Genomic DNA, 23,073 nt, shown 5'->3' on the forward strand with positions numbered 1-23,073 from the left:
TACATCTTAAATCCAGATAAAATATTTAAGACAGTAGAATGCTTCATCTCTTTTCTGCAAAGGCTATTTATGGTTTTGAAGTGAACAAACACCAAACTATTTTGCTGTGTTCCAAGAAGGAAAAAAAAAAAAACTCAACAAACCAGCAACACCCCATGCAGACATTGTGGGTTTTATCCCACTCTAGGCAGGGCTGATATTCACTATCTTCTTCTCACAGGGTTAATAACTATCACTAATGAAATGAAGTTTTGTAGCAGATCCCCCTTTCCCCTTTGGAGCCCAGTACTCACAGCTACCTCCCACATCTCCCAGCCTGGCACAGACCCTTGGTAGATGTGGGTGCCAGGAGCAGCTGATGGGGCCTCCAGCTGCCTCACCCACGGAAGGAAGCAGCCGCAGAGGGAAGGAAGCTGAAGTACCTCCCCATGCCACTCCCCCACCCATGCTCTGGAGCTCTCGAGCACAGCATGCACCAGGCTGAAAGTGTTGCTGCCTTCAGAGCTTTTCTCTGGACTTTTCGTGCCAAACCCACATGCTACAGTGCTGCGGACCATGGCCTCTACCCTGCAGAAGTTCATTCATTCTCTGGACCTCAGAGCCCTTCCCAGGGTCCTCCAAATCCAGTCAGGCATCTATTGTCAAGGTGAGCCTCGAATGTTTTCTGTCAGGGCTTTGCAAGCCTGTATTTGACGTCAGGGCCTCCTTCAGACTGAAATGTAGAAAGTGGGGGAGGCATAGGAAGGATGCTTATGGAGTTGTCTCCTAGCAGTTTCCCACCATCTGAAGAATAAGTGTTTTATCCATGGCTTTGGAAATGCCTTTGGTGCAGTATGCATTCACTCTTCTCACTGGCAGAAAAAAAGAAACCAGTTAGTCCCCATCATATCCTGGAAAGAGTACTGGAATAAGACATGAATTTGCTTTGCACTTACACAGATCCATCAATCCAGCAACTGCAAATCACCTCACAGAGGTTAATTTATTTAACTCATCTTGGAGTTCTGGGGCTGCCATGGAAAGTTCTCTTCTGTCTCAGAAATTAAGAACCAGGGAGTCTGGAAAGTGGCCATGAAGGATCATAACATTTTCCTGAAATTTTGTCCTGTATTTGGGGGTACTTCAAGTGTGCAACAATGCAAAGGGGTTGGTATGTGCTGGACAGGAGCAACAACAATATTTTACTGGGTTTTCCTGCTGCAGTCTATTTTTATGATGTTTTTAATGCTCTGCTTGTGCACAAAACACACTCGAAAGGTGGAAAAGAGGCTTGCATTAGAGGGAAAAATGTGCTCTTGGTTTGGGCATGGACTTTGTTCAGTGATAGTGAAGATATCATGTCAAGCCCATGTATTGGTCTAGAAAAAGAAAGTTACTTCCATGCCACTGAGAGGGAAAAACTTGGGTTCAACTAATAAAACAGAGAGGGCTTCATGAAATGAGCTGAAGTCTGCTTCAGCTTCAGCCTGACACCCACTTCAGGATTCACGTCTATCTTTACATCAATCTAAATATTTCCATGCTGCTCCATAGTAGGAGAGAGGAGGTGGCCAGAGTCTGATTGACAGTCAGTGGCTGTGGCCAGAGTGGGCGATTTTTCCCTTCATGACAACAGCCTCTTTGGGCAGAAAGGTGATGGGAAAGAGCATACTGAATCTGTGATGGTAGAGTACTGTCCATGTGCTCCTGATTGCCCATCCTGGCTGCCCTGGAAACTACCTATGAGTAATACTGATATATAGAAGAAATGTTCTGGGAAATAAACCTAGCTAAAATTACCAGATACTTTAAAAAATACTCTAATTTTGAACTTTGCTATGTGGCCTGTTCAAGTTTTGTCTTTTAAACTGGTCCTGCAGCTGTGACAAATAGGTTCTTGATAAGAAAATTACAGCCTAAGTGATGAAGAGTAGAATTAAAACTAAAAAAGGGAAGATCACCTCCTTAACCTGGAGTAGCAACTATATTCATCTCTTTTCACAGAGGTAGGAAGCAGAGGTGATATGAAAACAATTTTTATGCATTTTTACATGTACGTGTGCGTACATATATACGTGTATACATGTGTATACAAAATACTGTGAGATATATATATATATACATACATACAAAATGCTATGATAAAATGAAGGTAGCCCAGCTGTCTGCAGGTTTCTGAGTTCCTACAGTCTGCATTGTACTGCCCATGGATGGTAAAACTTATACCAGTACATTTTTGTAGCCAGAGTATTTCAGTTTGTGATTCTATTTGCTGTCTAAGCCCTTCCATTTTCCTGAGGAGAAAAACACTGGTGGGTTAGTCCACGGACCATTCTGCAGCAATTCCTCACATGTGAAAGAAAAAGGCTATTAGCTGTTGATTAGCCTTGGGAGGGGGTGGTATGTGCTCCAGAGACCTGAGAATATTAGCATTACAAAGTGACAGCCTGACAGACTGCTCCGATGCTTTTTTGGTTTTCAGCAGCACTACCTCTTCCTGTCCTCTGCTCCTGGCGTCTTCTCAGATGTTCTCATACATGTCCCACCAGCGCAGCAGCTGCAGCACTGACAGCCATGCACGAGTCTCTGGTTTATACAACAAGCAAGACTGATATATTCTGCTTGGCTCCTTGCCCTCGCAGCCATCATATCCCAAAAAATACTTGCAAGTACCTAGAAAAACCGATGTCCTGTAGGAGGCTTCTAGGCTTCTGTGGGTTCCTCTTCTTTCTTGCTTCAGAGGAAGAGTGAGATGCTCAAGTCACTCAGTGCCTGATAGGTTTGTAGGATCTAGGGCTACAAAAGGTCTTCTCAGGCCAGGCCCTCACTCCCTTTCTCTCCCTCCTTTCCTGAGCTCTCTGTCTGTGTCAGATCTTTCCTGAATATTTTCCTTCCTTCTGTACCTGGCAGCTGGGGTGAACACATTGTTCTGTGATTGCATTATGATTTATGTTACATTTTCTGTTGAAAGACTAGTGCTTCAAATAGAGTCTGGAGTAACTCCTGTTATATTGATAAACAGGAGAATGGGCCACTTTGAGCACTTCAGGTTTCCATTAGGACAACCACTCTTTAGTCCTTTCTCAGGCAGATCCCTCTGCCCCTGCACCAACCTTTTTGATCTCTCTTACCCCATGCAGTACACCAGCAATCACAGTGTGGCTAATGGCAGGTCTATTGGCAGGGAATATGGGTTTATTGCTCTGGCTGCTGGGACCAAATCTGAGCATTTGTGCACTGATTGTAATAGCTCCCAAATGGCTGCACAGTCAGCCCGGTCAGCTAAGTGGTTTTGTGGAATGGGATTTCATAGGAATCTGTAACTATTCTCAGCACAGCCTGCAGATAGTAAGGGAGAAGATCAGCTGTTAAAGCATTACATGTGATTGTTTGAAACTGATCAATCACCAGGGATACTTAATTTTCCTGCATAAGAATTTTAAATAGGAAGAGTTTTTATATAAGTAAATGTTAATGTATATTTCCCTCTTCACAATTCTCCCCAAAAAGGGCAAGGTTTCTTAACATAGCTTAGGCAGGTACATAGAATGGCTAATGGAGTAAATAATGGTCTATTACATCCATTAGAGCTGTCACCTCAAAGCTGTAGCAGCCAACCAAAGAAGGCTATGGCAAGATACATTATAATAAGACAACACAGTGTAATTGATTCACTGCTCTTCTCTGGTGCTCTGTGTGCTGTGGGGATTAAACTCTCCATTTACTCGATTGGAAGCAGCATTTTCCACACACTGCACTTAGGTCTAATGATTTTATAAATGTAGGCCTTGCAAACTAGCTTTACAGTTCCTGACAGATTTTCAGTACCTCTGGAAGCATAAGGAAAGTCTAACGCTTTGTGAGGATGGATGTTTTCCATGTGGTGAGGTATTTTTATTAGAAGCTGCAAAGTCAAGCCCCAGGGAGGGAGTGGGAATTTACTTGCCTTTGGCAAGGTAACATCCCTGAAAGAATCCATTCTGCTTCTTTATCCATGTTACACCAAATACAATCTAGGTCTCTCCTTTCAGACCCAAGCCTGCCTGCTACTGTTCCCAGTGGAGAGCAAGTAGAAAACATATGCTGTGTGCATTAATTCTACCATTAGTCTCTCTACTGGCCTATAAAAAAATTATATATCTGCTGATACTACTGGAATGTGATGTATTTAACTGTAGTTCCCCAAACTGCATATGGACACGACTTTATAGACCCTGCTTCCACCTGGAATACTTTCAGCTAGAAAAGCTCTGGGCAATTGAACTTTTGCTGTTAGTAGTGAATACCTTAAGCACCTTTCTCAGGAAGTTCTGTTGCTGTTTACTTCTCTGTTTCGGGCATAAAGAAGAGGAAAGCATTTTCCTCAAATGATATCGGTGATTTTCATGCTACACCTGGACTTTGGGGTTTGCCTCAAGGCAGAATAGTCAAGGCTGGGGGTGCCTGTTGACACTCCCATGTTGCTATTCCGCTTCAGCTCTAGCTGTGTGGGGTTGCATAGTCAGAGACCCAACCTGCAGCCATCACATACCTCTGTCCACCACTTTGCAGAGTCAGAAATGTGGGGTGTTAGTAAGAGCCCCGAGTTCTTCCAAAATGCTTTTCATCATCATATTCAAATGTCCATACAGAAGCAGAGAAATTATTGTCATCCCTGGTTTGAAAACAGAAACACAGATGAAAGGAGATGGTACTTCTACAAATGCCAGGGATGTCTCTCAGGGCAGTTGCTTTGGACTCTGCAGTTGTAATGTCCTTGCTACAGAAACTGGACTGTACTGTTGAATATCTGAAGGGAATAGGAACGATGATTATAAAATGAGAGCAAGTCTGCCAGATACAAATAACTTGGTAATCAGCACTGATTAGAAAGGAACTACAGTGCAGACTGAAGTACATGGTAATTTAATAGCTCATTAAAATATGTTATTAAAAAATTAAATTGCTGAAACTCCATTGGGAACTGATTTGATTGATCAAATATCTTTTTTTGAACATTTTAGTAAATATTGATACTTAGTGAGGTAGGTACTGTCTGACCACTGATTTTTACAGATAGCATGCAAGTGTAGGCTTTCATTTTTATGTTGCAAAAATTATGTCGGTTTTAATACTAATATAATTATTTTATGGGTAATTGAATTTAATATTTTGCAGGCTTAATTTAACCAGTGGCAAAACAGTAAAAAGTGCCAACTGTAATTGTGAAAAATGAAGAACCTCTCAAGGCACCTCTTCTGTTGGTGTTTGTTGTCATTAGCCTACCCACAGTCTTCCCATTCTTGCCTCACCTAAACACATGCATCAGTAATGGTATTCCCCCATTTCTTCAGGAGTTGGAGCTTGCCAGAGGTGGGGGGAATTTGTAGCTCTGCTCTGTGGTTCAGTTATTTGAAAACAGCGTGTGTGTTGTGTAAATTGCTGTTCCAGGACATACCCTCTTTTACAACAGGCCTGTGAAACACATCAAGAAACTCTGTGCTCCTTCTCTGAGGAGAAGGGAACTCTAAGCCAGCAGCCTCCACCTCTGCAGGCTGGGTATGCAGTGAAGCAGCGTGCTGTAGCTGTGGTACTCCAGTCTCTGGGGTTCAGGAAAGTGCCAGATCTGTGCAGGGAGAAAATATAGGGAAGAGGCAACTGTGGGGTCACATGTGCATCCTTAGTTAATGTCCTTCCAGACCTAAGGGATCTAAAGATTCTTAGAATTGACAGGTTGGGATTCCTCCTCTGGGCAGATGTTTGGGGCTCTCTGACAGTTGTATGAAAGGCAATGCCAAACAAAACCCTTTGGGTGAATTGAAAACTCATTTTGGTCAACTATAAACAGCATGACTCATGATTCCTCTTGCTGGCTGAGTATCCACATTCGCTCGCTGTCTCTGCAGTTTTGGTTTCACTCTCTCTGCTTCTGAGACTGGAAAATAACATCTTTCCAGCATGCATTTCAGAGAAGTGATGGGGTCTGCTGACAATCAACACAGATCAAAAGGTCTTGTTAACCCTGTTACTGTAGCTAGGCAAACTGAATACAAAAGGAATCCTTATCTATCCAAACTCATCTGCCCCAAGTCCTAATTTAGACAAGAAATATCTCTCAACACTAACAGTTCAAAAATGATCATGTAGGGTAGAACTTCTTGTACTGTTTCTAAGCCAACCTAGAGAGAACAAATCCTTCTCCCTTGTCAAGTATGAAAAGTCAATGAGTTGATGAAGGCTAGGATATGCAGTCTGTAATACATATGAATAAACCAGGCAAACTGCCTCTTCAGGAGTAATAAAACTATTTTTTCTTACAAAAATCAACAAATAATTCAAACAGAGGCTGAGACTAGGACAGCTTTGATGAAGATAATTAGGGCTGTATTTCTTAGAGGTGAAATGTCATTAAAAATTATTATCATTCTCTGCATTTACTGGGTAGATTCTCAGTGGAGTACATGCCAAGGGAGAACTGCACATGAAATTGGTGAAACTTGTGGTACACTGCTTTCACTTACTAATTTGTGTCTTTTTTTTTTTTTTTTTTAAAGATGGAGAAGATTTTTTTAAGATAGATAAACATATCAAAAAGTGGAAGGGTGGTTTCCTTTGATTGCAGTTGTTTCTGTTCCTCTTGATTGAGCTAATAGAAGCAAGAGCCTTAAGTACAGCCAGAACAACAAATAGTTTGGATTCTTTTTTGTGGTCACTAGTTGGAGCATATTGGTAAATTTTCTCTATTAATACAAACCACTGAAACTCTCCTGCCCTTGTTCAAGCTGCTTCAAATGCCTGTTTTATTCTAAACAAGAAAGAAAGTGTTCTTCAGTGGATGTGAGAACAAACTCTGAATTTTTGGGTCAAATATTGCTCATTCTATTCATACTGCTGCCCTCAATGAAATGACTCATCCAGACACAATGAGAAAAATCTGACCCTGGGTAGCTGGCACTCAGGGTGAAGCTGATTTGAGGATCTCCTTTGAGGGGATTTTCTTTCTCTGACATTCAGTTTTGGGCCTCCCTGTGGATGGCACAGAAGATAGGAAGAATACCCAAATTGCCTGGTTTGTCTCAATGCAGGGGTCCACTCCTTGTCTTGGCTTGCTGAAGTTCCCTCAATGTGCTGGTGTCCTGTAGCAGAGAGATCCCCAGCTGTTATTGCGTTTGGGCTCCAGGGATGTGAGGAGGAGGTCTGCAGCAGGAAGGGCCCTGTTTCCCTTCCCATGAACCTCTAAAAAGCCTATAAAAGTACCAAGATAATTTTCACAAACTCAGGCTCTGGAAAGATGAAGGGACAACTATGTTAAATTGCATGGGAGGGAAAATCCTGGGATAAACATCCCATGATACCCAAGCCCATGACCGCACACTGTTTCTGAGCAACAGGGCTTTTGTGACAAAACTTTTTCTTCAAGTACCTGGTGATGTGTTCATGAAGGAACATGGCATTTGTCCAGGTCCACTGTTTCTGGTTAGCTCCCTTGAACACACAGAAATGGCACAAGGGGCATCATGCTCTGATCTCAGTAGGGGAAGATGCTTAAACTTGTTTCCAGTTCTGGACTGCACCTGTGAAGTGCTCAACACTCTGATCTGATTCTGCAACTCAGTTTGAGCAGCCTTCCTAAATCTCATCCAACAAAATGTAGTTTTCTGTTGAACATATTAAATTTAAAGTAATTAATGTTGTAAAGAAAATGAATAAAATAAATAACTAAATAAATAACTAAAACTAAATAAATCATGAACAGCTATAACAGTGACTAATGCTGTTCAAAATCAGGTTTGGGCATTGTCTTCACTGCTGTAATAATTCTGACTCATTTGGGTAAACCCAAATAGAAGGTCAAAGCTGTTTCATTGGGAGCTGTGGTTTTACTTGCTCTTTCCATTGTAGTGGGTGCTGCATGCATAAAGCTCTGCTGCCACATGCAGTGTGTGAGGCTCTGGATAGATAAGAATCAGAAGAATGCATTTAAAAAAAAAAAAGGCCATAAATTTATCAGGAAAGTAATAAATCAGAAATCTCAGAAGTCATTTTTTTAAAGTCCATTATGATTGAAATGGCTTAAAGCACTTGACATTTAAAGTTTGACTTTATATGGCAAAAGATAAATCTTAATGGCTTTTGTTTTTTGATGGTTTCACGCTGGCAAAAATCAGACCCTTCACAGCCTAAGCAGGTATGATCTAGGTAAGATGCATCTTTGCATAGAGTCTTTTGGAAGGTTTGTGTCCCAAACTGATGAAACCTAAAGATTTTTGTTGCTTAGGACATGTTAAAAAGAGAAGATTTTCTTGAAAGCCCAATAATTTGCTCTGTCAGTTGACGAAGGATCTTCCACTCAAATTCACACTGCCTTCATGGCCACTGTATCCTTGGACATTTGGAGCACCATGTGGGCACTGGGGAGCTGGGCTCACCTGCTCTCAGTGGGGGCACCTTCTGGGGTTAGGAAGGGAGGGGTGGGTAAAAGCCATTCAGGAGTTTTATCCTATTTGCAGCCACTCTCACAGCCTGGGGTTAGAAAGAAGCTGGGGCATCCTTCCTTCTTTACCTGTCATTGTGCATGATTTCCAGCCTCTTCTCTACAAGGCATTAGATTATTTGAGTTTAGTGGGGGAAATCCAGCAGACTGCTGAGCATCTTTAGTGCTCAGGAGGTATTTGACTGGAAAAAAAAGCCACCTAATATCTCCCCATCAGAAATTGTTTGCTTTTCCTTCTGCTTAATCAGAGTATAAAATTATTTAAATGATTAAGCAAAACTCTCCTCCTTAAAACTTTAAAATAGATCTCTTTTCTTGCCAAAGAGCATAAACTCTGAACAATTGGCTAGCCCTCAAATAATGCCCATAAAGAATGATACCTTTTTTTATTGACACTAATTATAGATCCATTATGCCCTTCATATTACTTTGAGAGCCTGCAGCAGCCTTAATAAAACTGTGATTTCAGCTGAGCTGTGTTGTAAGGGAGAATGAGCTATTGTAATTCTGGCTGAATGGCTGCACCAGGGCATGGAGCCTTGATGTGAAAGCCCCTGAAACAGAGTCATCTCTGACAGTGAAGACAGCACCCATATGGGCAACTGATGACAACTTAATAGTGGAGAAAGGAGCACTGGGAAAAAGACACTGGGACAAAGTTCTACTCTTTCAGAAGATGTGGGGGGATCTTTCATCTCCCTGCTAAGTAGCCAGGTTCCTGGTTCTTTGGATCTCCTTTCAAAGACTGCTCAGCCTGCCAGCTGCAATGAATTCAGTGAGTGTTACTGAGACATGAAAGAGAAAATATTTTCCTTCAAAGATTCAAATTCATGGGACTAGGCAGTCAATGCCTAGTGTTTGGCCTCCAAAGTAATTTGGTTTTGTTAGGAAAAAAAGCTTGGTCTTTGTTTAAAAAAAAAAGAGAATAAAAAAAAAAAAAAAGGGATACTTGGAAGTGCTTAGCAGCACCCTGTATCAGACAGGCTGTGAGACTGGGAGTCAGCCAGCCTGGGCTTGAGCTTCACCCCTGCTAAATAATCCTCTGTGCTACCTTAGTCAAGTCTTTTGTCTCGTTTGCATCGCTTTCCCTGTCCCTTCATGCTAAATTGCCTGGAGGCATTTGGCAAAAAGGAGTTCCATCCCAGTGATGTATTACTGCTATTTACTGCCGGGCCTGGCTGTGAGCCGTTTCTATCAGCATCAGTGAGGCGTTCACTCCGAGAGCAGTCACCAATGGAGCTCCAAGCTGCTGGGAAGAAAAAGGGATGTATTACTGAGATATTTTATTGTTTCACCTTATATTATAAAATATTTATCTCAGTGGTACTGTCAGATGCCCCAACATTAAGAATTATATCCTCCATCTCAGGCATTCACTGTATTTATATTTTATATTGCTGTTTTTAATACAAAAATGCTCTTCTTGTGCCTATAATGAGAAATAAATCAAATAAAGGGCTTATGTTAGGGAGGATGGTAGAGTGGCTGCTTAACATTTTAGGAAAGATGGAGGGAAAAGATATTGAACCAATTGTGGTGCTCGCTTTGATCTGATCACGGTGGTTGATAACACAGATTGTCAAACTAGAGATGAGCTTATGAAAGGATATAAATGTGTTTTTTATTGAACAAAGTAACATTTCAGAAAAGGTTCTTTCAAAGGCAACAAGCTCTTTAATTACAGCCTTCGGGGGGGGGCATTGTTTGATCACTGTAAATAAGCTGCTTTATTTTGGTTCTGCTTAAATGTAGGTTTGTGTTTTTTTGGTTTTTTTTTTTTTTTTTTTTTTGGGTTTTTTTGCATTATATTGCATACATCTTTCTCAAATCAAAAGCTTCTGTTCTCAAGGTTACTTGATTTACATTTTCAAAGAGTTACATTTTCTTTGTGACTTGAGTGGGAAAAACAAAGTTATTGTTGTGCAACAACAAATAAATGTTAAAAAGTGCATTTTAATTAAAATTTTATTTTTCAATATATTGTGTGAGGCAGTCCACATTACACAGCTGAAGTAAAGTCTCTCAGGGTCACATTGTCACAAAGTGAGAATTTTCAAAATGTTTTAAGATTAATTATCATGGCTTCTAAAGGAAAAAGTACTTGTATTATCCTTTTTGAAAGCTATGCAGTTTCCCTGGCTCCCTTTTACCAGCAAAATATTTGCTGCAAGTGCCTAGGTAACATTTTTCTTTTCTGAATGTAATCTTCATTGTATTATTCCAGGCAAACTGCCAAGCAAGGGCTAAAATCAGGGCCAAAGCAATCTAGTTTCAGACAAATATGTAATTAAAATCAATACTGTATGTGCAATTCACCCCCACAATGTGGCTGCCAGATTTAAATTTTTAACTTTTTTTTCTAAATCCTAGTATTGATAAAAATGAGGCTTCTGCAATCATGGTCTGTTCATTAGAAATCATCCACCCCACCTCTCACCCTCATAATCTTTCAACCTCTTGGCCTATTTCAAATAAATCTGGTAATATATGTTTTACTATTGATAAGCTCTTGAAAGTTGGTCTCTGATGTCTTGGATGGAAAATGTGGTATAAGTAAGGGCTTGGAGCAATTGTGTGAAGGAAAATCTGTCTTCTCAGAGACGATAAAGTAAATGACAAAATTAACCCTGAGAACCTTTTGGGGAAGGGAAGAATGGAAATGAGAAGAAAGGTATTTTAAGTAGCTAAACAATATTAGTAGGATAGCAAATAAATACATTCACCAATGCATTGGGAGTGGAAATGAGAACAATGTTTCTCACCACAAGGGAAATGAAACTTTGAGATGAGATTTCAGAAAGGGCACGTCCACATTGCTTCAGGACAGATCTTGGTTAGTTCTTGGGGGGAAATGCACAGAAGAATGGAAGCTAGTATTAAAGTCAACATTTCTGATGTTCTGTGTTGAATGCCATTCTACCTACAAATGGAACACCATATGTTCACTGCATTGCCTTTACATATAGTTAATTGATCCCATGCACCAAAGCTTCTGTTAATCTCCTGCAGAGACCAGGAGTAATTTTCCTTCTTCTTAACTTGACTTTTGAGTTTTTTTGCTTTATTCTTCTCCCTGTGCATCTGCTTCTGAAACAGTAAAGGTTGACCACAACTAGAATGGTGAAGGGAGGACTGGATTTGGCAGGACAAGATACCATCCCAGGTTTTGCTGAGGAAGTGCTGAAACACTTGGCTGGATTGCTTTATTCCAATTCTCAAAGTTCTGAACATGACAGACAGACAAGGAATTTTTTGCTGCCAGATCTGAATCCATATGCTCATTTCAACATGGGGCATTTCAACATTGTCATTGTTAATTTGCCAGTCTTCCAATTTCTAGTACTTTCTTCAGTACTTATGTTACCACAAGAAGTTCAAATGCTGGTTGCACTTGGTTGTCTCTTGTCCTGTCCCTGGGTACCTTCAACAGTCTGTGGGTTTTTGTGTCCTGCTGTAGTGTGTTGTTTCCTATGGGATATGTTGTGCCCCGTGCTGTGCAGAGGCACCTTTAGTGCCTGAGCTCCACTGCCCGCCAGTTTCAGGAAACAGCTCCTGACAACCCAGGTAATCCTACCTCTACCTATTCTGCTGTTCTACCTCTACCTATTCTGGTCTAATAAATTGGAAATGTAGCTTCTTCAGACCTTGCTCTCCTTGCATGCATTTAACCCCACAGAGCTGATAGGTCACTGAAGTCACAAGGTGGTTTTTCTCATGACCCTGAGGACATAAGAGAAAATTAGGCTAATTATCACAAGATAAGTATGATTTCTTATGGTTTAAGTATTATTTTTGTTTTCACTCAAAGAGGTAAAGACACTTGACAAAGTGAGACAAAGATAAATAATGCTTTCCTTTTGTATTTCTTTTCAGACTCCGTCTATGAGATGTTTGGAAAAGAATTCTCCCTCTCAACAGAAGAAGTCATTAAAGTTATTGGCTTCAAAATTAATAAACTCACAGCAAGTATCTGTGAGAATAATGAAGTCGGCCAGTTTTCAGACAAAGTGGAATTACCGCTAAACTTTCCTGGTATAGTATTTCATGAATACATGTTTTTGAGAAATTATAGCCCTGAGTAATCACCTTTGTTCATTTTATTGATTTGCTGTCTTGATTGGTATTTGAGGTTACAACTCTGCTGTCAAGAATACAGTTTTATCACATGATACAAGACGCAGTCAACTAGTTTTCAATTTCAACTCTTACAGTCCTTTCTCAAATGTGGATAGAAAGGATTAGTATTAAAAAGTTTTGTGGTAATACTTTCTACACTTGGAGTCCCTTGGTGTAAGAATTACAACAAAAATCTTCTTTTTGTTTGCTTATGACTTTGCCAAACCTTGTCTGAGCTGAAATCTTCCTTGTTGTGTTCTCAGACTATAATGTCTTCACCATTACTATGTCTGTATTTTATTATTATCGGTACAAAATATTTTCAATGCTTTGTTTTCAATACTGCTTTTATTTTAATGATTTATTCTAATTATGGTGGCCAGAGTGGCTGCTCCATGCTTAGAAACAGGATTAGAGGGGAATGGATGTGTTTTTCTATTTAAAAAATCTCTATAACTGTTCTATGGAAAAATCCAAATATATTAATATTTTGGAGGATGGACTTGAAATTTGGCACGTGGTACTGATTTGTTACTTGAACCACATCTTCCTCTCTCCATGTGGCCTTGTAAAGGGAAGCTGGCCAAGTATTGAACCCAGTACTAGTTCATCATGTGTCATATTTATTATTTTTTGAATTTTGCTCTCATCTGAGTTCCTCTACTGTTAGGGCCCAGCAGCACTGAACAGGGAAGTGATTAAAGCACAGAGGGAGAAGTGTGTATCCCATGTGAGTATCCCAAGTGTGGGAAGTGGAGGACACAAACTATGTTAAGAAAATGGTAGAAAAAGTTTTGACCTCAGAGCAGGACAGAAGGATGAAGACTTTCCATACAAAGATCAGAGAAAGGTGCAGGTGGTTTCAGCAGCAGAGGAAGACCCCACTCACCCACAACTTTGCAAGTAGGACATTTTCTATGCCGGGAGTCTTGCAGGCAGCAGAGGTAATAAGAGCGCCTTGGTGAGAGGATGTAAGCAAGCTGGAAAACCACATGAGGATGGCAGTGGGAGTGGGAGGGAGTCTGGGAGAGAAGTTGTGGGACACCTGCATAAAGGAAACACTGGTACAGAGCACAGAACATACAGAACACAATAGACTTCAAGAATCTGAGCTCATGCCCAGGTCTCATTTTGGCCATCAGTCTAGCTAATGGACTGAATGAGGCTATAGTTTTGTACAAAAAAAAACCATCCTAAATATTTAATTAGCACAGTATTAGCGCTGAAAGCACATGGGAAATTAAATTGATGCTGCATGGGGAACATAATATGAGTGTTTTCTAGTGTTTGAGTGCTTGACTTAATAACCTCATTGATGCTATTCTAAAGTCTTGCTGAGTATGCCAGAGTGTGCACGTGCATGTATAGGGTTTATGTTATGCCAGTATCCAAGCTGGAACGTGCTTTTTTTGCAGACGGAGACAAGACACACTTATCAAAACAAATAAAATGTAAAAGTCTATGGGAATGAAATGTTTCATTTGAATTCTACAGAAAAATATCTTCTGCTATGCCTTTATTTGCCATCTCTAAAATACAGATTTCTCTCTGAAATAGTTGTGTATATATAACTTCCCCCACCCCCCCAAACAGATCCTCAATTTACATTTTTCTTATCCTGTGAATCAGAATGGTTTCTATGACCACTTATTAAAATACTTTTTTGGAATGCCATTTTCAAGCACTAGTAGGGCCCAGACGTAGAGATCAAAGACCTTTTAATTATCTGTGGCTATCTAGAGATATTGAAATATGACTCTCCTGTGAACTCTCAAGATACTTGGTTTTTTTCTTGTAATCCAAGTTTCTCTGATATTATTAAAATTTCTTCTATCTCTAAAATACATACACCAATAGAAATGTATTCTAAATTTTGACTGGCAGATGATGTTGAACATTTGAATCCTAAAATATCCTACACAGCAGAGTGATAAAAGTAATCCTAAATTTATTAATGTTGAAGGTCCTGATTGTTAGAACAGAAAGACTTGTGATTTCAAATGCTTGAACCTGGTGAATCAGGATTTATTTGCATTCAAGTGATCAGTTTTACAACTTGGCATTTGGATGCTGCTGCCCTGCTGAGCACATTTTCAAATTCGATCTAATCACTACAATTTTCATGCATAGTTATGAACTCTGCCAACCAGTGTTCTAGAAAACTGGGTTATTTCACTTGAAAAACAAATTCAGAGTTCATTTTGCGAAATTTATTATCCTCCACATGATGGGTATTACTGAGCAGCAGCACTGAAGAGGGGCATAATGACTCTTCTTATTAGCCCAACAGGGAGCACCTCTTTCCTGTTTTTCTCTGTATATGTACTCTTATGCATTCAAGAGCTATTTGGTAAGATGTAAATTTGTCATTTCTCTAGTTTAGTTCTTAGCTGATGAATGATTCTACTCTGCAGAGTCAATATTTCCCAGTCTCTTGCTCTTTCTTGACCTTTTTCCTTTTCACTTTTTTACATACACGTGCAAAGATCTAACTGAAGCATTATACATGAAACATGGCTTGCCCTCATCTCCTGAATGAAGCACAGAACTGAATTGCAGATGATCTTTTTCACACTGTCTGTGACTTAATTCAATAAAAATATCCACAGGTCTCCAGGAGGCTGACCCTGTATTTACACTGTATGTACAATGCTGTCTTGCCAGTGTTGATGCAGAGAAGTCTTTTGCTTTGATGCTCTTTTCCATTTTGTTTGCCATGAGCTCTTTTGCATGCCATGGGCTCATGTATCCTTTCACTGCATGCATACTGGCACAAATGAGCAAGGCTCCTATTTAGGTTACTCTGGGGATAGCAGCTCTGAGAGTGAAGAACTGGGCTCATTGGCCTTAAATGAGCCCTACTCTTTGTCTTTCTAAGTGTATTTGCAGTCTTCAGAACTCCTTTTTTTCTTCTCTGGCAAATCAGATCCTTGATAAAGGCCTAATCTGCCCTTTGCATTAGAGAAACCGCTGCAACCGCAAGTTCACTATCTGTGTTATTTCATTTTATCCTCATTCTAATTTGTTCTTTTTCATGCCTCAGAGGACCGGGCTATTCTTTCTGTGCTCATACACTGGGTAAAATAATAGAAGTCTGCTGTTACTCTAGACACTTCAATGACTACGTCTAACCACATTTTGAACTACAATTTTCACTACTAGCAAATTAGGAGACAGGTAATTTGCACAACAGCTGAATTGTTTGCCAGCACAAATGATTACATTTCATTCTGTTGTATTCCTTCTTCTGCAAAAAACGTTGCTTAGACTGCCCTATTCTCATGAGGTCCCTGGCTGTTGCTGCTGCTCATTCTTATTCGGCCTGACAGACACATAGCTGAGCATGGCTGCCCCTTTGAGTACTCATCTGCAAGTTGAAAGACAGGAGACTTGTCAGTGACCATGCAACACATCTGTGGAAGAGCAGGGGTTAGGCATTAAAAGGCTCATCTCAGTATTAGGTGAGGTGGAGCTGGCCTTTGGGACAGGATGAGGGGAGGAGGATGCTGATGCAGAAGAGGTAGAGAGTGGGTGTTGGAGGTGTGGGAAAAGAGGAATAGCAATTAAGTCATCTCCAGAGAAGGTAGAAACTCTGCTCTTCCCAGCCTTACTTGGGGAACAGAAACTGCTAGTCTGGGACAGATTATTTGTTCTGCTCTTCTTTTTTCTTGGAGACTGCTTGCTACTCTACTAGGCAAGCCTAACTGTTGGTTTTCTCAGCTTTCTGTAGGGGAAAGAGAGTAAAATACTCCCTTCCTTCAGGACTCTAATTAAGACTGAAAATAAGAAGTCCATAAAGCTCTAGGGTGGTACATTTTACACTACAGCCAGTAAAACTATTCTGTATACAGATACTATTCTGCATACTATTCTTTACGCATACACTATTCTGTAAAAAGGTGGTGAAAATATCCTTCTATCAAAACATGCTTTCTCATAGCACATTCAGTCTTGTGATCCTCTGGTTATGTTTTCTCTCCCATACCAGTGAAGTAATTTTCTCAGATTCTCACTTTCTGTGTCAACTTCTTGAAAAGATGGGCTGATGATATTTGGGGCTTACTAATCGTTGTATTATGTCTAGGCAGATGCTTCACCTAGTGAAATGTGAGTAGATACAGAGGCTCCATGGAGTGGAATGGTTGCATTTTCCTGTAGTATTATATATATGTAGAGTTCTTCTTCAATGACTGTTTTATTTTTTCTCAAACTATTGGACATCAGTACATCAGTTTGGTTATAGAGCAGATTGCATTTAGAAAGTCTATGTATAGTAGCAATAATGCCAGATCGTGATAAACCAGATGGACTTTATTCCAGATTTATTATTTCCATCTGTCTTTTCCCCTTACAGTCCACCAAGATCTCTTAGGAAAGTCTAAGTGAATTTGATTCAGTTTTATGGTTTATGAAAAAGTACAAAAATTTTTTTGTTTGACCTCAAAATGTCCAAATTTTAGCATCTCAAACTTACCATATGTCTCCTCCTCCTGGAGGTTTCCTTGTTATCTTAGATTTGGAAAACATTTGTTTTTGCAATTTGATTCACAGTGATTTTAATAAGGCTCTGAGTTGTTTCAGATAATATTGTTTGGTGGGTTTTGTGGTTTTATTTTGGTTTTTACATATATACAGTATGAAGAAGAGCATTTATGAGAGGATATCATGGCAGAATATGGCAGTGACTTCTACCCAACATACCAAAATAATATGTATATTTTAATTATATATATATATATATATATATATATATATATATATATATATTTTATATATTTACCTATGTTCTGTGTAGAGAGAGACATATGGAACTTTGCATGTTCATAGCCACTCAGAGGTGGCTGTTAGGTCAGGAGTCTTATCAATACAGAAGCTAAGTATGCAGGGCCACATGGCTCTTCTCTTGCCTAAGCAAGCATTCTGTCACCAAAATTAAGAAAACCACCAGAACATAAGGGAAACATTCTTCTGCTCCCATCCTTGACAAAGCCAGTCTGCCTGGGCCAAGGGGTTAATCAGGTGTCTAGTTTTGCATGAAATCTGATAATTATGCTTCCTTCCATATGACACCTGCTTTCCAGCCTGGGATGTTCATCGGTTTGTTGCTGAAATAGTTGCCTTCCAAATATCTTTGTAGGCCCAGTGAAATTAGTAGCCTGAGACTATTGTCAAACTCATAGAAGAGAATAATGTTCCTAATACCTGTACATTGCCAAATATTTTCAAATGTAAGTTTTTTGCACAGTTTATGGAGGCTTTTCAATGTAATTCGTGGGAATTTTGGGGGGGCATACACTTGCTCCTGTATCACAGATGGGTAAGCATAATTACTGCCTTTGGGACACATCATAAGTATTTGGAATATGCTTTTTAATGAAAAATGTTCCTATTTGTTTTCTCCCAGCACTGCTAGGAGGTGATATCCATCTTGTGCTTGCAAAGCATGACACTAGAACACTGTTTGTCTTTTCCGCAGTTTCAGTTTGTCACTGGTGCCTTGTCACAGTGATATTTTCTAAATGCTGGTGAACCTGTTTGTGTTAATCTGCACTGGTATGCTCTAGTGGTGATTAGGACTGCAGTAGATAACTTCCTTGCTAATAATTGGGTTAAAAATGGCAGTGAGAAACATTGCAAATATCAGTGGGAGAGAAAAGTGTGTTCAAGTTTACTTTGTACATTCATGCATGTGCCTTCCTTGCAGCCCAGGAAAAAGCCTGGAGGTTTTCCTGCAGGTTTTCCTACAGCGAGGACATAAATGTAGAGGATGCACTGACACAAGGGTACTGACTTCACACAGGAAAAGATGGCTGTCGTACAGACAATTGTGAAGGTAGAGCACAGAACTGCAGAAATAAGTGACATTGGCATAATTGGTGACTATTTCTGCAGCAGATCAAAGAGGCTATAACTGCTTAGGCTGCTGACAGGCCCTCAGAGATGTTAGTTCCCAGAGTAACTAGAGGCCACATGGGACACCCAGAACCAAACATGCCCAATCTGGTGATGAATTCAGTTAAAAGCTACTCAACAGACAGAATCTTAATTATGTCTCCTTTAACAAGAGTGATGCTAAAGTTACAAAGTGAAAGTACAGGGTTCTGCTACTGTAAAAAATCACAACAATCCTGTAGCCAGAACCATCACCCCCCAAAAAAAAAGATTTTAAAAAGGATGTTTTGGTAGAAGTAATTATTTGATACATCCTTTTAAAGAAATACAATCTTAGGGACACCCTGAAACCATGCAGGGCCCTCAGCTGTGTTGATTACAATCAGTAATGAAAGTCAGTAAGGGAAAAGGTTTGGAAGAAAATAAGCACATTGCTTATTTTTAAGAGAAGCAATATTCCCTGATCCAATTCATTAAACAATCCCACAACTGGGGAGATCTAGTGAAGGAAGTGAGTGTCTTCCCAAGATCCAACAGCAACTGTGTGTTCTGGCAGCATCCCACCTTACTGAAATCTAGGTATCTGCTGGAGCATCCTGCACTTGGCTGAGGACAGTTGGGTAGGATATTTAAAACCTTGCAGACCTGGCTTAAACTACTCATGGGATTTGAAGCTTCCATAAAAGTGTCTTTAGTGGTACCAACCAGGCTTCTTGATATCCCATCCCATGCCTCCTCTTTAACAGCCAAAATGGGAGTATACCTTTACCACAAAGTGACCTCTCTGTGGTCCAGAGGTGTCAATAGCATGGAGGTGCGAGGCCATATGATTTTTGCTGGTTGGCTTTGGCAGACAAAGGGAGAAAAGGCACAGTATCTCCCAGGGAGCTTGGCTTCTCTGTCACTGTAGCTGTTGCTATTGGTTTATTTGTGGCTAGCAAACTTGGCCTAGAAATAACCTCTATTCTCACTTATATTCACTTGAAAGCAAGTCTTTGTCAAAGTCTGTCTCAGGAAGCTGCACTAAAATTCTATGAGGCAGCATTCACAATGCTGCCACACCTTGTGAGGAAGACAGCTGAATCACACAGTTCAGCTAAGACCTGCTTTTTAGTCCTCTCAACCCTCCAGTTTATCTTCCTTTATGAAAACCCTCACGCAAATAGAGAAATGTACACATCTTTCTTGCAATGGAAACTCCTAATGAGACAGATCCAAAGGGCATGATTAACATGAAGTAATAGTGTCCCTAGGAGATAGGGAAGCTCAGATACAGCTTCTGCCTTGCAGAACTTCAGCATTTTAATTGCCTCATGATGGCTGGAGTGCTATAACACCCAGACTTTGAATTAATCCAGCTGGTGGACTGGGCTGTCAGATACACTAAAATCTATTTGCTCTTTCTTATCTGTAGGTGCTACTCTTTCATTTGGGGTGTATCTTTACACACACTTGGTCTAGGAATTCCCAGTGTGTGTGTGGAAGGTTATGTACTACTGATGTTTAGACAAGAAACTTATCCTGCATGAACTCATCACATTAGTGTTGTGTTTCCTCATACCACATCTGCATTTAGGTCTCAAAGGCTGGTTTTCTGAGAAGACAGATAGGAATTTAGGAAAATTGTTCTTTTTTCTGTGGCAAAGAAAAATTTTACTGTGGACTAAGAATGCTGGATGTCAGATACACAGCAGAAAGGGTTAATTCCAGCTGCCTATACATTGTACCATGCAGCTGATATTACCTCTATAGAGTCGTATTTCTGCAATTGAGCTATCATCTATGAATTATTTGATGTGCTTTGCTCCTCATTTTTATAACATTCACAGTCTAAAATTTGGCATTAGTTTCTTTGTGTATTTCCCTTTTAATAATGCAAGTTTTCTGTTCTTAGGTCTTTATAAGGTTGTGGCAGATAAGACTCCATATATCAGCATTGAAGAAATTGCAAGAAAAGTACCTATTGGGCCAACAAGGTTTGGCCATCCTTCTTTCTACAGCACCAAGGATATAAAATTGGCAAATTTCACTATCAAACATGATGAGCAGATCATCTTCAACTCTGTGGAAGAGGTCCATGGAATGATGGCTGTGAAGTGTGTCGTGGTCAGAAATAACCAGTCTCATTCCTTTACTTTGCCCCTCTCACAAGAAGGAGAATTCTATGAGTGTGAAGATGACCAGATATACACCCTAAAAGAGATTGCAGAATGGAAAATCCCTAGGTGTAGAAACCGGATTGTTAAACTTTCCAATACTTTATACATGTGGGACTCCTCTAATCCACTTCCTGAGAATTTTGATGGCTGTTTGATTCTCATGCCTGTCTATGAAGTGCAGGCAGTAATGAAATGTAAGTAAGAATTAAAATCAGTGTTCTATTAAACTTGGTGTAACAAAGTACAAAAGTACCCTTAAATACACAACATTTTCTTAAAATAGCCATGAAAGATTCAGTTTGTTAAAACTTCCTTATCCATATTTGCCACTAATGTTAGTTTCAAGAGGAAGAAAGGTAATTTTTTTTTTCCTTTAGTATTTCTTTATCATCTGTTAGTTGAGATTATTACCTTGCATTTCTTTCTGTTGCCATTTTGTTGATCACTACAATTAAATCCTCACTGAAAATATATTGCATAGTAAAAAGGTTGAGCTTAGGAATTCTGTTCAGTTCCCAGATTCTCTTTCTTTGTGTCTTAGACTTTGGCCATGGAGAAGCCACGTGATCATTTATGGTTATATCTAGGAGTTGGAAAAAGAAAAGAAAAAAAAACAATTCAACATGTTGCAATACACTTAATTACCATTCAATTTTCAGAATGAGCATGTCAGAGAAAGGAAAATAATATTATTTTATTCTGTTGCAGAAACAAATATCAATGGAATATAAACACAAAAAACTCATGGACAATTTCTGAAATCTGTAGGTTTGAGGAAACAGAAAGATTAGAAAACTAATATCTTTAAAAGCTTGTGCTCTGAGTTTTTATTTTAAAAAATTCCAAAATATTTATGACACTAGTTGTTCTAGTTGTTCCACCAAAACCTTGATGCTGGCCTCTGATTGCAGGATGTAGCTTACCTGTTGGGAAGGTTTTGCTGCTTGTTGCATTTACTACAAGTAAACCAATCAGCTCAGTAGAAATTGAATCCTAACAGAAATATGATGTTCATGGGGATATTAAGCAGGAAATCTTTTCACAATTGAGAATTTCTCTGTTGAATTATGTAAGCAAATATACAAAGAGAAAGAAATAAAAGTGGACAGAGTCTGTTAACACAATATACCATAGTCGTTATATGCTTAATGTAAGATATTCAGCTGTGCTTGCTATGTGATTCAATGTGTGAGTTTTGAAAACATAGCTTCACAAGATAAACTACTCCATTTGCTGTAACTCTAGCTAGATTCAGGGATCTAGCTCATCTCCTGAAGCTCAATTAACTCAGGTTTATTGCTATGTCCACTTAGATATATGTGCAGATTCAATAAGAATTTAATGCCCCTGAAAACCGTCAGAAGATTCAGAAATATTTGGTATTCCCTTGTCTTCCAATCAGTTATTCCAGTAAGGATTGTATTTGTTGTTTTTATTTTAAGTTTCATGATGTTCTCAACATGTAAGAAGCATTCCATATGTCCTAGATAACTATTTAATACAAACTTGAAAAGTAGGCTTCATGGTACATGAATAACTACTTTCTTGTGGACCATGAAGAATGAATTTTCACCATTTTAGGAGAACTATAAATAGATACAAGATAAAGTATGAGAATTACTATCCACTATAAAAAAAAGATTCCTGATAACTGGGATAACTGATTACATTTTCACAGGCTGTGAGCAGGAATCCTCTATACTTCTCATTATTAATAATGAACAAGTTATGTGTGTGGAACTCTCACAAACACTCATAGAAAGTTTCATTTTCACCAGTCATCTTCCTTTGTTTTCTTTCCCTTGTGGTGCTAAGGATGTTTATCACCTCAAAGTGTCAATGTGACAAAAGCAGAGTCAGAACAAACAGACCCTGAATCACTGTCATAGAACTCTGTCATATAAAATAAATCCGATACCAACTTTTCAGTATAAAATATTGATATGTCCTGCTACAAGGAAGTGTGAATCCAGAATATACTATCCCTTTGTGTAGGTCTATGCAGAATAAATCTTATTAAAGAGAGTCATTAAATATTATTTGCTTGTTAAATTTTACTGCCTTGGTCAGCAATCTGTGGTGTCACTGACTTGGAGCCAAATTCTTAAACAAGCCTTAATTACATAGTCGTCTTTATTCTTGGAAGATTTTCATTCAAAATTTTGCAAGTTCAGTTGTGGTAAAAGAGCTGTTGTTCCCTGTCAGGTTGTTAAATTCACTGGCTCAGTTCTGATAGTGAATAAAACCAGGTGATGCAGAAAAAATACAACAGTTCCAGAGAGGAACATAATATTAAAATGTCTTAATTCACAGAAATAACTTACTTTTAATTATACAAAGACTTTGCCATTTTGTTAAGTGATATTATTTCTTAATAATTACAGATGTTTTAATTATTCTTACAAATATCAGACTACCTTATTTCTCCCAGTCTGGCCATAGCAGCAACATGTT

At 39.3% G+C, this 23,073-nt stretch overlaps 1 protein-coding gene across 1 annotated transcript in view; it reads left to right on the plus strand.

Annotated features, from left to right (window-relative positions):
- Window positions 1-555: 555 nt before the first annotated feature.
- THEMIS (thymocyte selection associated) overlaps window positions 556-23,073 on the plus strand; it is a 70,037-nt gene continuing 47,519 nt past the window's right edge. Inside the window, exons 1-3 of the mRNA XM_053974182.1 lie at window positions 556-646; window positions 12,326-12,484; window positions 20,355-20,813. Coding sequence (XP_053830157.1) covers window positions 556-646; window positions 12,326-12,484; window positions 20,355-20,813 — 709 coding nt within the window. The remainder of the gene's footprint in view (window positions 647-12,325; window positions 12,485-20,354; window positions 20,814-23,073) is intronic.

This window comes from Vidua macroura, chromosome 3, assembly GCF_024509145.1.
Source record: "Vidua macroura isolate BioBank_ID:100142 chromosome 3, ASM2450914v1, whole genome shotgun sequence".
In the NCBI taxonomy this organism is placed as follows: Eukaryota; Metazoa; Chordata; class Aves; order Passeriformes; family Viduidae; genus Vidua; species Vidua macroura.